Consider the following 13,081-nt stretch of genomic DNA (forward strand, 5'->3'; position numbering starts at 1 on the left):
ATGAGTTTCCCCGAGGGAGCAGGAATCAGATTCCTTATTCCTTGGAGGGGGAGGGGGAGGGAGATTGCTTAAGGTCAAGAATCTGATACCTGGAGAGCTAGAAGGGAACTAGATGCTTTTGTCCGCAGAGGATACTGAAGGTTGGGGGTAAACTGGGGAACCAGAAGCCTGGGTCCCCCCTGTGGGGAAAGGGAGCGAAGGGGGTACAGCTTGGTCCAGCCTTGGCTGGACTCCAGCCCTTGACTCACGCGCTTTCATCAGCACGTTTCATCTCTGCACTGCAGTGGGGTGGGTCAGGGAGAGGCAGCTCTGTGGATACCTCCCCTTCTACACACTGCCCCTGTTTGGGCTTCTTTGGATTTCGGGGAGTGATGCATTTGGGGACCCTCTAGGTTCCTGGGCCTATGTTTCTGCTCCCTGACTTGCCCCACCCACACCCCACCCCCTGCCCTGGGTTAAATATAACTCTGACCTAAAGTCCAGGACAGGGACGTATCACTGCTTGTGTAGCGTGACCTGGGACCCCGTCCGGGAGGAGACCCCAGGGACCAGGTATGGCTGGGGGCCTAAGGGGAGAGTTCTACTTGTGGGAGAGGGGTGACTGTTCTTGAGAGGAAAAAAAAAAAACAGGAAGCTGACACCTGGGGTGGGGGGTGGGGTGGGTGTCTGGCCCTTTCAGGGAGCTCAATGGGCAGAGCACCAGCTTGTTGGGTCCTTGGGAGAAAAGAGCTTGGCTCCCTGGATCCCTGAGGAGCGGAGAGGTCCTAGCAGCCCTTTCCTGGCAGGTATGTTTGCCTAAGCCACCCATTGTTTCCATGATAACTTTCTGGTTGTCCTGGTGATAAGACAGCGTCCAGCTAGGGTAGATAAGTGAGGCTGAGGGTAGAAAAGGCAGGTGCCCTGGGAGGCAAGAGACGTAGACCCAGAGCTGGCCAGGAAGGAAGGAGCTTCAGCTCAGTGTACCACTCCATCTGTCCCTCTCCTCAGAATCTGGGCACTTTGTTCTGTACCCCACAGACATACACACACTGGCTCCTGTGTCTCTGTCCTCCACCCTGACCTCCCCTCAGGTCCATGTCTCAGCCATGACGCCTCTCAAAGCGCCTCACCCCTGCCTGGGCTCCTTACTCCTGCTGTTACCATGGCTTTGCCCAGCATCTGGCTTCTTCCCCAACATCTGGAGCCTGGTGGCTGCCCCCAGTTCCATCACCCACCAGGACCTGACAGAGGAAGCTGCTCTCAATGTTACCTTACAGCTCTTCCTGGAACGGCCACCCCCTGGCAGGAATCCCCTCCGCCTGGAGGACTTCCAGGTAAGACCCCATTTGCTACTCCCAAATCTCCCAAAAGCTCTATGTTCCCCCTGAGGTTCTTAGGAGTTCCCTGTCTGTCTAGGGCTCTGTGGTTGCTAAGGGGAAGACACTCTCTGTTAACAAACATTTATTTAGTGGGAAGGGAGGTATCCCCACTAACTGGCAAGAATACAGGATTTGGAGTCAGAGGATCCGAGTTCAAATTTCCTCCTTGCCACCTGTGTGGCTTTGGTCAAGTCACGTACAAGATGCCCTCTAAGGTCCATTTCCAGCTCTAAATATCTGATCGCGTTCTTATGGGTCCTGAGGGTGGGGGTGAGGAACCATACTCCCATACACACTGGCACTGGCCTCCTTGTATAAGACGCTCCATCTTCAGACTCTGGGCATTTTCACTGGCTGTACCTTATGCCTGGAACCTTCTTCCTCTTCATCTCTACCTCCTCCTTCAAGCCCCAGCTAAAATCCCACCCTCTACAGGAAGCCTTTCCCAATCTCTCTTAATTCTAATGTCTTCCCTTGCTTGATTATCTGCTTTTGATCAAATATATAACTTATATGTATATAATTGTTTGCATAGTGTTTCCCCTGTTAGATTGTGAACACCTAGAGGACAGGAACTGTCATTTGCCTTTCTTTGCTTGGCACAGTGCCTGGCGCATACTAGGTGCTTCAAACTGCACCAAAACAAAATAATCCCCACTTTCAAAGAATTGGTGTAATACTGGGAAAGACAACAGATAAGTAAACCAAAGGTAATTTGAGAAGCCTTGATTTCTAGGGAAAGGCCTTCCCTGTGCTTGGTCTAGGACAAAGGCCTATGCCTGCCTAGCTCCCCTGCATAGTCCAGACACACAGTTTTTTTAAGGTGCTCATTGCACTATCTGGTGGTGAACAGTGGGGGTTCTTTCTAGATTCCTAAATCCTAGATATTTTTCTTCTTTTCAGGGCCGGACATTGCTGGCTGATGACCTCTTTGCTGCCTACTTTGGGTTTGGGACCCCAACCCGCCGATTCCGGGCAGCCCTTGGTGAGGTGGCTCGTGCCAATGCAGCCCAAGACTTCCTCTCAGTGACCAGGAATGACCCTGAGCTGCACTTTGATGCAGAACAGCTGATTGGGAGCCAGGCCCGCCTTGTGGGGAGCCTTCGGGAAGCCCTCAGTGCTGCCCGTGCCCTGGAATACACTCTGGCCCGCCAACTCCTAGGAGCCATGCTACATGCCTTACAGGTGGGCTGGAGACCAAGGGAGAAGAAGAGTGTGGGTGAAGAGAAAATCAGGATGAGGGAAAGAATTGAGGCCCTTTCCTATGTCCCCTCTTCCAAGAGGGTGGCACTTCCTATGAGAGTTTTGTCATTAGAGAAGTTGGAAAATTGAAAGGCACTGGTGAGATTGGTAGGGCATTGGCCCCATGGGGCACCCATGACAGTCTCATGGTGAACAGGAGCAATGAGTCTCCTGATGGGGCAGGAGAGGGATGGAGAGAAAGAATGGAAACTAAAATTGGGGGAGAAAGGAGTAGGCCATGATTGACCTCTTTCTACCCCCAGGATTTCTACAGTCATAGCAACTGGGTAGAGCTGGGAAAGCAGCAGCCCCACCCTGACCTCCTGTGGCCAGGACGGAAGCTCAAGAACTTGGCACAGGGTATGGGTCCAAGCCATACCACCTGGACTGGGGTAGGAAGTCCTGAGAGTCACTTTGGTTAACTCACCCACCTGGGCAAAAGTGTCCCAGTGCAGTCTTTCATAGAATCCTAGATAGGATGAGAGAGCTGGAAGGGACTTTCAGGACAGATTAGGGCATATGGAGACGCTGAAATTGAGAGAAAGGAAACTTGACTTGCCCAAAGTCACAAGTCTTTCATTGCACCGTGTTGCCTCCCACCTACATCACTTGTTTGTGTGTGTGTGTGTGTGTGTGTGTGTGTGTGTGTGTTTGGGAGGCGAGAGAAGAAAGGAACGGAGGGAGAGAAGAAACTACCTTGTCTCCCATCCCCGGGTTCCCTCTTTGTCTTGCCAATAAGAATATAGAGACACCAATTATACTTCCTGTTTGTCTTCTTCCTTTTCTTGGGAAGTAGAGACTAGACAAGGGCAGAGTGAAAAATACTGGGGACCTGGGGAGCTCTGTCCCATTACCACCTCAACCTCCCCACCGTGGCAATCCTTTCTTCTCAGCTGGGGACCCGATGTGCTCTGACTGTGAAGAGCTCAGCTGCCCTGGAAATTTGCTGGGTTCCATATTCCTCACCTCTGGCTATTTTGGGGCAGAACCCCCCAAACCTCCAGGTATGCTACAGGAAGGGGTCCCATTTCCTCCAAAGACTCACTTCCCATTATTAGGTTCCTCAGTAAGGTGCCACTGCCTATGAAAAGTTAGGGAAAGGATAATATTAGAGTTGGCACCATTGGGGTGGCCATGACTGATGAATGAAAATAAAAGGGATAGGGAGTGGAGAGGGGTAGTCCCCTTTCTGTTCTGTCTTCTCAAAATCATGCGGCATGTTTCTGGGGTTAGCTTTCTGTTGTTCACAAGAACATTTTGATGTGGTAGGGTAGGGTGATGAGGGGATGCCTCGGGGTTACTGGAGTGATGCCAACATCCTCACTCTTGTTTGAACTCCAGAATGGCTGTATTGCTACTAACATGTTTCCTGGCCCCTAAGGAGTTTGGTACTAGGTGCTGGGAAGGGTGCTTCCCTCTATTCTGGGAGTGAGGGGTTTTGATATTCGCATTCCTTATCTCTCTTGGACCTTTTTCCTCACATTAGGGAAATGTAGCCATGGGGGCCATTTTGACCAGAGCAGCCGAGATATCCCCCGAGGGGGCATCAATAAGGACAGCACCTCTCCAGCTTTCTCACCACACCATGATTTGCACCCTCAAGCTGCCCAGCTTGCTCTCCAGGCCTCAATCCAGGCCCTGAACCTCCTTCGGGGCCGATTAGGGGATACCGGATTTTCCAGGTGAGCAGGATGGGAGAAGGGAATACTGGGGGGGTTGAGCATAGACTTCAACATCTGAGTCCTTGCGGGAGGTGAGAGGTGTCAGGGGGTGAGGGTCAGAGAACTAGGGCCCTCATTAGTGCCCCTTCACCCTCCAGGCTCCTGCAGATCTCCCCAGCCTCAGGCCTGAGCTTTGTCCTGGACACTACAGGCAGTATGGGGGAAGAAATTAATGCAGCCAAAATACAGGCTCGGAGAATCATTGACCAACGCCGTGGTGGCCCCATGGAGCCTACCCACTACATTCTTGTGCCTTTCCATGATCCTGGTAACAGTGGCCCCAGGGTAGAGAGCAGGGATGCTGGGTTCTATCTCCACTTTCTATTTTTTCCCTTATGAAACAGCAGTCCTTTCTGTGGCAGCCCAAGAGGAGTGAGTGCTCTTCCCCTTCTTTCCAAAATGGCAGCATATCCTTAGGAGGATGAGTGCCTAGGTGGTATAAAGCCAGTCGGGGCTTTTCTTGGGAATGGGCTTGGGGAGGGGATGAAATGACAACTAATCATTTCCAGTTTCCTCAGTTTTGGGAGCTGGAATGGCATCTGCTGATAGAGATCAGCATGAAACAGAGCTACTCTGAGGAGTATCTGTGGCAATCAGTTATTCCCTATTTTCTTCTTGGACCTTGAGAATTCTAGTCCTGTTCTGCCAACAACTTGTGACCTTAGACAAATGACGGAATTCTCTTTCGTCTTATTTTTGTTATTTGTAAAATGAAGGTAATGATAACTACCTAGTTTACCTCTTGGGGTTGCCGTATGAAGATTAAATGAGATACTGGACATGAAAGTTCTTTGAAGTGTATAAAGCATTGTACATGTTGGAATTGTTATTGTTAATATGATTTCAAAATGGTAGCATTTTCTGATTTGTGTTTCTCCCCCATTCCAGGTACAAAGAGGGCTTTTTGGCTGGGGAATAAGGAATTACTATAATAACTGTTGAGTAGGACTGGGGCCACTATCTTCCTTCACTTACTTCATCCTCCCTCCTCTTCTCCTTTTCAGGATTTGGACCTGTCCTTAAGACCAGTGACCCTGATGCTTTCTGGAAACATCTTAATGAGATCCATGCCCTAGGGGGTGGAGATGAGCCTGAGATGTGTCTGTCAGCCCTGGAGGTCCTTCTTCTTCATTTCCCCATCCCCCCTTCTTCCTTCCCATCTCTATCCTTAGGGTTCTCCTTCCCTCCTCTCCCTTTCTTCTCCACCTTTGGAGCAAGAATTCTTCTCCTCTGTGACTTAGCCCCTTACTCTTTGCCCAACAATTTGCTTTGTCTAGACCACATCCCTTTCTTCCTTGTATGGACAGGGTTTCTAGCTTTTCACCCCTTCTACTCAATTTTTAATTCTTTCTTCTCTCTCTTCCCTATCCCAGCTGGCCCTGCTCCACACACCCCAGTTCTCAGACATCTTTGTCTTCACTGATGCCTCCCCCAAGGATGCCCATCTCACCAATCGTGTAGAGGCCCTGAGCCAGAAGCAGCACTGCAAGGTGAACACCCCACAATAATGCAGTAAGCATAAGCCGAAAGAGACCCCAAAAGAGATCCATTTGAGACAAATCAGGTTGGCAGGACACTTCAAAACAACAGATAGTAATTCAAGAAGCACGTATTCTTTACGTGAATCGAACACCCATCCTGTGCTATATCCTTTACTAAACTGTGAGAAACCCACCCCTTGGCCTTAGAACTCACTGCCTCGCCACTGATGTGTTAGCTTCTCTGGGCACCAGCTCTTCTCAGAGGTTGATACCAACACCTTGCCTTTGCTTCTGAACTCTCACTACTTGCTAAAACGTCCCTTGGCTTTGGGGGTTCAGAGATGTCATACTCAAACCCTAATTACCTTTCCTATTCTTCTCCTGATACACCTGATTCTGACATCTCCTCCCTTTCCCCCTACCCTGAACTCCAGAGTTTGTTTACCAGGGAAAAGCAGCTATACAAATTCAGAAATTATATACCAGAGAAATGTAATTAGAAATAGAACTTAAAGAAACAAAGTATGATGCTTTAAAATATTGAAAAATCTTAACCTATTCTATGAAAGCTACAGTTCCCTACCTGCTTTAGAGTAGTGTCTTGGATATAAAGCTTGCTAGTGCTTTCTACAACCCTAGGCTAAGTCTCAGCAAATTGGGAAACTTCCTGATCCAGTGACTATTCATTGGCGCCCCTCCATGTGATTATCATTCCCCCATGTTATCACTCTGCTAGCTAGGTATCTACCCTTCCTGCAGCCAAAATAAAGAGGAGATGGAAGGAACTATGTCATACAATTAAAGTTCATTTCATCAACTTAGAAATAGAATAACCTACCCCTCAGAAAGTACATAAAATAAGTCCTTCCCATCACATAATCGAAGTGGGAAGCATGAGGAAGTATGTGTGTGTGTGTGTGTGTGTGTGTGTGTGTGTGTGTGTGTGTGTGTGTGTGTGTGTGTGTGAAACTGTGGAGGTTGGAGGGGAGTCTGTGACAATAGAAGACATGGTCTGTGCTCTTAAGGAACTTGGTTATGTCATGGAAGACATTGTACTGGATCTTACCATAAGAATACACCAAGAGACTCAACCTACAATGCTGACATGGTATTAGAGCACTAGAACTTCCAGCAACCTGAGGCCAAGATCACAGACTCCTCCTCCACATAGCTGGCATATGGAAAACTGCCATAACAAGTCAACAGTGACTACAGCCAGAGGATGCATGACCCCACCATAACACCCTAGCTTTGGAGACATTCCACAGGCTTCCAGAGTCAGGGACAACAATAGCAAAACCTGTCAATCATGTGCCTAATAATTTGATACATCTCTGAGCACAGGTGACATTCTTGGTGACGGAGGACCCATCAAGGCGGGTTCGAAGAGAGGTCCTTTCCCCAAAGCGGTTTGAACCATACCAGTCAATAGCCATGGCTTCAGGAGGAGAAGTCATCTTTACCAAGGACCAGTATATTCAGAATGTGGCAAGTGTGGTGGGGGAGAGCGTGGTGGATATGGTGAGTAGTAGCCCCAGGATACCGGGTGTGAGGAAATAGAAACCAAGAAAACTTACACAGGAAATGCAGTCATGTTGTGAGGGTGAGGGAAACAGGAAACAAATCCTTTGCTGGGGGGCGATGGGGGATAGGGAGGAGCTTACTTCAAGGTCTTCCTCTGGATTTCCCCAGTTTCTTTTCGTTATTAAAGCAAGGGAAATAGATCCCATAAAAAATTTGCTCTTTAGAAGCTTGGGGAAAGGAAGACTTTTTACAGAGCTATCTGGACTAACCTGAAAGTTCCAGTTTCTACTCACCATAAAAATAACACCCATTTTGGTCTACTATCTCTTGCTCTAGGGGTATGCATTGAAAGTTCAGTCACTTTGTAAGGTTGGGGATATGGTCACCCATAACCCAGCCTCATCAATTCCTATGAATCATTCCTCGCCTTTCTTCTCCATATCTTTTATCCTCCTTTCTTTACCCTAGCTCCATCCCTTTCTCCATCTGGTACTTAATTTCTCTGTCTCTGTTCTTCTCCCTCCCTGTCCTCTCTTTTTATGTTTCTTCCTCACATCCTCAAGGTGACCCTAGCCCTGGTGCCTCCTGTCCTGAATCCTAAGGGGTCTCTCATGTTCCACGTGGACAAGATGCTTCATGGGGTCATCATCCATCTCCATGGAGAGATAAGCACTTTTAGGATCTCAGACCCCACAGGTACTTAGGGGGAAGGCAGGAAAGGGGACTGATAATAAAAGGGGTACAGATTTGGGCTGGAGAATATCTGACGCAGAATGACAGAGAAAGCTCAAGAGGCCTAATATTCCCTCTCCTTAGAGATGTTCTGTTATATATGAGATAGAAATAAATTGTCTCCTCGCTATGCCCTCCAGGTATTTCTCAGGATATTGATCAGGATTGGGGGCCTCTGGGTCATATTCAGTGCTTTGGTCAGTTCTGGACAGTGAACCTAAATGACCCCCCTCAGGTTGGGGCCTGGGTGATAGAGATCACAGCACAGGGGACACCTGGAGTAAAAGTGAAAGGTAAGGAAGAGGTTGGGGGGGGAGGGGCAGCAGCAGGAAACACAGGAGCTTCTGGAGTTGACTGATATAGTGGGTAAGTGGCTCACATCCCCTCTCTCCTCCTCCAGCTAAGACTTCCCTGGATTTCCTCTTCTCTTTTGGGATTCCTATTGATAATGGACCCCATCCTGGCCTTTATCCCCTAAGCCAACCAGTTGCAGGTATAACATTTACTCTGCTCTCTGCCTCTCCTTCCACAATCTCCTGTTCCAGGCTTCTGAGACACAAGAAAATTGGAATCCATCTTGTTTTTCATCTCTCTTCACACCCTTTTCTGCTCTTATCCCTCCCTAGGTCTTCATACTTTGCTTCTGGTTGAAGTGATGGGACTGGTTTCTGGCATCCCCAACATGAATCACTCTCACATTATCCTTCGGGGAAGCCCAGGGGGTCAAGAGTTGGACAGTGTGGCCCTGAAGCCAACAGGGGCCCCTGAACAGGGACTTTTCACTGCCCTCCTGGACCCCAACGTCCTTCACACCCAAAGACCTTTCTTCCTGGAGTTGATTGGCCAGGATGATAAGGGATCCAGTCTTCAGAGAGTAGCCTCTCAGCCTTGCACTGTGGTTCCCGTCCTTCTTGAGGTAAGATTTGGAGGTTATAGTAGGAGGGAAAGAGAGGAAGATGGAATAGACTGCTGTTTTTCATCATGGTATCCTAGAGTGGTGTCTTACACATAGTAGGTGATTAATAAATGCTTTTGAATTGAACTGGGTTAAGTAACTTCCCCTTCCTGGACATTCTTTTATCTGACGCGAGAAGATTGTACTTGATTTCTAAGGTCCTGTCCAGCTCTAGTGATGGATGAATTTATGAACTGAGTTTTTAGAGGGGAAGACATCGATCCATCTACAACCTGGCTCTTCTCATTTCCCTTCTCCAGCTCAGTGGTCCTTCTGGCCCTCTTAGCCCTGGCCACCAGGCTGTGCTCAGTCTCCAAATCTCTAGCTTCTCAGGACCCTGGGACCTCATCATTACAGCTTCTGTCAACCCCAGCTTCCCCCTCACCTCCAACCTCTCTAGGTAACTATATGCCTCCTAAGACTTACTTCTAAACACCATTCCCTGATTTCTAACTGTCAGCTCTGGTTAATCTCACCCTGCTTCATTGGAGCTCGGATTAATTCTGAGCCTCTACCTTTCAGTTGGGATGCTTTATTAAGGGGCCCCTGGGATCTCTGTAAAAGGGCAGTGAGCAAAATGTGTCTAATTTCACAGGGTTCACCTGGGGCAGAATGAGTCAGCCTGGGGGCAATTCTGGCTACAGGTTCCTGGCTCAGCCACACTGGACTCATTAGTGACATTGACAGTGACAGCAGAGGCCGAGTCCAACAACTCTTCCCCCCCTGCACATGCTGTCCTCCAGCTCTTGGTGCAGGCCTTCCCCCCACAGGTGAGACCTACCTGCCTGTCACCTGTCACCTGCCCCTTGGATAGGTTAAAGCCAGGGGGTGACCACAAGGATCAGACTTTAGCTTTGGGTGAGTAGGAAGCTTAATTCCATTCTCATTTTATAACGCTATCTTTGTTTCCTTCTCTCCTGCCTGTCTTTTCTTCTTTTCTTTCTTTTGCACGCTCCTGTGCCCTATCTTTTTCCCCTTTTTTCTTCCCAGGAGCCACTGGATGACCCTGGCCCCTCTTCAAGGCCAAGTCACAACATGGCTAGGCCGGACTTACACACCTCCACTCTGGGGCCCCAGAGGAGTGGGGCTGGGGGTACCATGGGAGCTGGCCCTTGGTGGGGGCCGGTGAGGGGGTTGTTGCTGGTGCTTGGCATAGCAGCCTGCTGATGCCTTCCTGCCCACATCCCCAAATATGGTTCTTGGGTAGGAAAGGGAGGCTCTGCCTCTGACCCTGCCCAGATCCTCCCAGGAGGCCCTGACCCTTCCTCTCCTCTACCAATCCAGAGACTGGGGTTTCTCCTTCAAATCGTGGCAGTCATTTTGTTTCCTTTCAGGTGAAAGAGTTGGGGTGAGGGGAGGTCAAAGGAGAGAAAGATTTTTCTCATAATGCACTATTTTGCCCTCTCCCCTACAACGTTTTTTTGGGAATCAAATCAAAGACTGATTTTTGGAGAAAATTACTTTAGTTTTGTTACCTTAGCGTGCCCTTCCCTGCCTCCCATCCCCTTTTCTCTAGTCCAGGGACTGTTGGTTATGGAAATTTTAATTTGAGGCCTGTGAATTGGTTTCTGTTTTATTTTTGTAGGGAAAGATGACAGGATATTGATATTAATATTTTAAATAAATTCTCAATAAATGGTGTTGCTTTCTTTGGGGATATAGGATGGGAGGACAGAGTATACTGGGAAGATTTAAAGGAGATAAAGGTCCTGAGAGGGTTTAAGAAGAAACTTTAATTATTTCTCTCTCTCATGTGAGGCCTAGGAAGTAGGAATATCTATATATTTGCCACCCAAAGTCATTTCAACTTGGACAAGAATGGGGACAGAGGAAGTAGTGGATTTCTAGCAATCTCTTCTCTCATCCACCAAAGTGGGGATGGAAGAGGGCCTTAGACTAGGGTGGGACCCCTTGGTCTTTTCATCTGGCCCAGTTGAATAGTTTCTTCCCCCTCAGGCTGGGCCATCTGCTCATGTTCTTGCTGCCCTTGCAGGTCCTGAAAGAGGGAAGAAGAAAGTGGAGAATAGTGGGGTTTTCTGTTTGTTTTGATGGGGGTTTTCTGAGGGGGATCATGTGTATCCAGCACCCTCTCCCCTATCCCTCACTGACAAGAGTCTGCCCCTTGCTACTTCTGTCCATTGTCTTAGCAGCAGCCTCACGTTCTGTTCAATCAGCATTTCGTTCCAGCCCATCTTGGGCTCGGTCAGACTGGGCTGGGGGGGTCGGGGTGGGGAAGGATAAGACACTTTCAGAGAAAGCAGAAAAAACTGGGGGAAATCAGTTTCAACTGTCTTCTAGCCAATCTTCCCACAAGAAAAGAAAAACCGAATTTACCTTCCCCTGTATCAGACTCTTCAGGCAGCTGTTCATTTTCTGAATCTGGGCCAGGAGGGGGGCCCTGGGCTCTGAATGGAAATTCTAGGAAGAAAAGAGGGAGGAGGATGGCACCTCCCCACCACCCCAATCTCTTCAGGGTAAAACATTCCAGTCCATTGTCTCACCCTCCCTCCACCCCAGCCACAAAGGAAAGCTCTCGACCAATCCCACTGCCCTCTCCCCTGCTTGCAGAATTTCAGTATTTTATTTCTGTACACTCTCTTCATTCAATTCATCCTCATATTTCTTTTACCATTCCATGACCTCCAACCCCATGGAAACCCAGCATTCCCTCTCCCCATCCCCCAATCTTTGGTATCTCAATTTACTTCCCCAGATAACCCACTATACTCCCCTATGACAGTGGAATATCCCAATCTCCCCCTCCCCATACCAATGGAACAGCCTAATACTCTACCCATCCCCCATCCAATTGACCAATCTTAACCACCCCCTCACTTCCCTGCTGTGCACAATGGTATAATCCAATCCCATTCAGATATCACCATTAACTTCTTCCTTTCCAGGGATCTTCCAGAGGCTTCTTCCTCCTATTTCCTATTTCTCCCCTCTCATCCCTCATACCTCACCAAGGTTTCCCAGATGCAGCTGCCATCTCTGAGCCTCCTTTAGACTCCCTTTGTACCAGGCCTGGCTCTTTTCCAATAGCTCCAGCCCCTGCCACAGGGCATCCTGCTCTCTCTCTATGGCACGCATCCCTTGAAGCTATGGGAGGGTAGAGGTATGAGAGGGTGACCAACCTCCCATGTCATACATAACTCAAGATGACTAGTTTTCCTTTCCCACCAGAAGGAACTGAGCTGCTTCCCTCAAGCTCCTTGGACCCCTTTCTGGGTTGGGGGTGGGGGTTGGCCCTTGGGCATCACTCTTTGTCCTTATTCATCCTCAGATGAGTTCACTGTCTGGCTACTGAGTATAAGATCCAGGACTAGCCAGCTAAGACCCCAAGGGGGGGCGGTGCTGTTGGAAACTGAGGTGGGAGAGGGCCCCTTTACCCAAGGTTCAATGAAGCCTGAAAGGACAGGATGACTGAGGCCCTGAGAGGGATGACTTCCCCATTCATTCCCCACCTCACCCAAAGGAAGAAGCTCAATGCTCCAGGATCCTGACGGTTGGTCTCCAGTGGCAGCAACAAGACCGTATAAGGAGTTTGCACAGAGACCCTGGACCCTCCAAGCTTCTGACTCCCCATGGCCTTTGGTTGCTGGAGGTCAGAGACCAGCACACATATGCAGCCCGAGGCACGGCCCCACCCACCAGGACACATCCCTCCCACCACCCTCCCTCCACACAGCCCTCCTCTTAGCCTCTCATTCTTTCTTTCTGACTGCACTTTTCCTCTCATGTATCTTTCTATTTCTTTTTGGGACATTCTGTTTTCAAATTGGAAGGATCGCATAGAATTACAGAATGTTGGAGTTGGAAGGAACCTTAGAAATTATTTACAGATAAAGAAACAGGTCCTGAAAAGAGAAACAACTGGACCATGGTTACACAGTCAGTGGCAGAAAGAGAGTTCGAATCCAATTTTCTTCACTTTCAGTTCAGGGATTTTCTCACTGAGCCATACTCCTGCCCTCCATCTCACCAAATAACCCACAGCTAGTTCAGTTTAGACCAAAACAGCCAGTTAGCAGATTCCCAGCATGAAGCGATTTGTTATTGCTAAGT

General features: G+C 48.8%; 2 protein-coding genes across 2 annotated transcripts; one reads left to right on the forward strand and one right to left on the reverse strand.

The window, feature by feature from the left end:
- The first annotated feature begins 890 nt into the window (after positions 1–890).
- On the forward strand, positions 891–10,650 carry VWA7 (von Willebrand factor A domain containing 7). The gene is made up of 16 exons (XM_020974269.2): positions 891–1,313; positions 2,262–2,543; positions 2,864–2,960; positions 3,494–3,604; positions 4,087–4,282; positions 4,420–4,589; positions 5,326–5,438; positions 5,695–5,811; positions 7,147–7,323; positions 7,890–8,022; positions 8,199–8,351; positions 8,459–8,551; positions 8,685–8,974; positions 9,274–9,413; positions 9,609–9,783; positions 10,004–10,650. Exons 1-16 carry the CDS (start codon positions 1,086–1,088, stop codon positions 10,178–10,180), a joined length of 2,652 nt encoding a protein of 883 aa, XP_020829928.1. The 5' UTR covers positions 891–1,085; the 3' UTR covers positions 10,181–10,650.
- Positions 10,651–10,726: 76 nt separating this feature from the next.
- SAPCD1 (suppressor APC domain containing 1) lies at positions 10,727–12,681 on the reverse strand. The gene is made up of 4 exons (XM_020974276.2): positions 12,486–12,681; positions 11,975–12,115; positions 11,348–11,431; positions 10,727–11,009 (listed from the first exon to the last, which is right to left on the reverse strand). Exons 1-4 carry the CDS (start codon positions 12,675–12,677, stop codon positions 10,905–10,907), a joined length of 522 nt encoding a protein of 173 aa, XP_020829935.1. The 5' UTR covers positions 12,678–12,681; the 3' UTR covers positions 10,727–10,904.
- Between the last annotated feature and the right edge of the window lie 400 nt (positions 12,682–13,081).

The sequence above is a fragment of the Phascolarctos cinereus genome, unplaced genomic scaffold (genome assembly GCF_003287225.1).
Source record: "Phascolarctos cinereus isolate Bilbo 61053 unplaced genomic scaffold, phaCin_HiC Scaffold_5;HRSCAF=322, whole genome shotgun sequence".
Lineage (NCBI taxonomy): Eukaryota > Metazoa > Chordata > Mammalia > Diprotodontia > Phascolarctidae > Phascolarctos > Phascolarctos cinereus.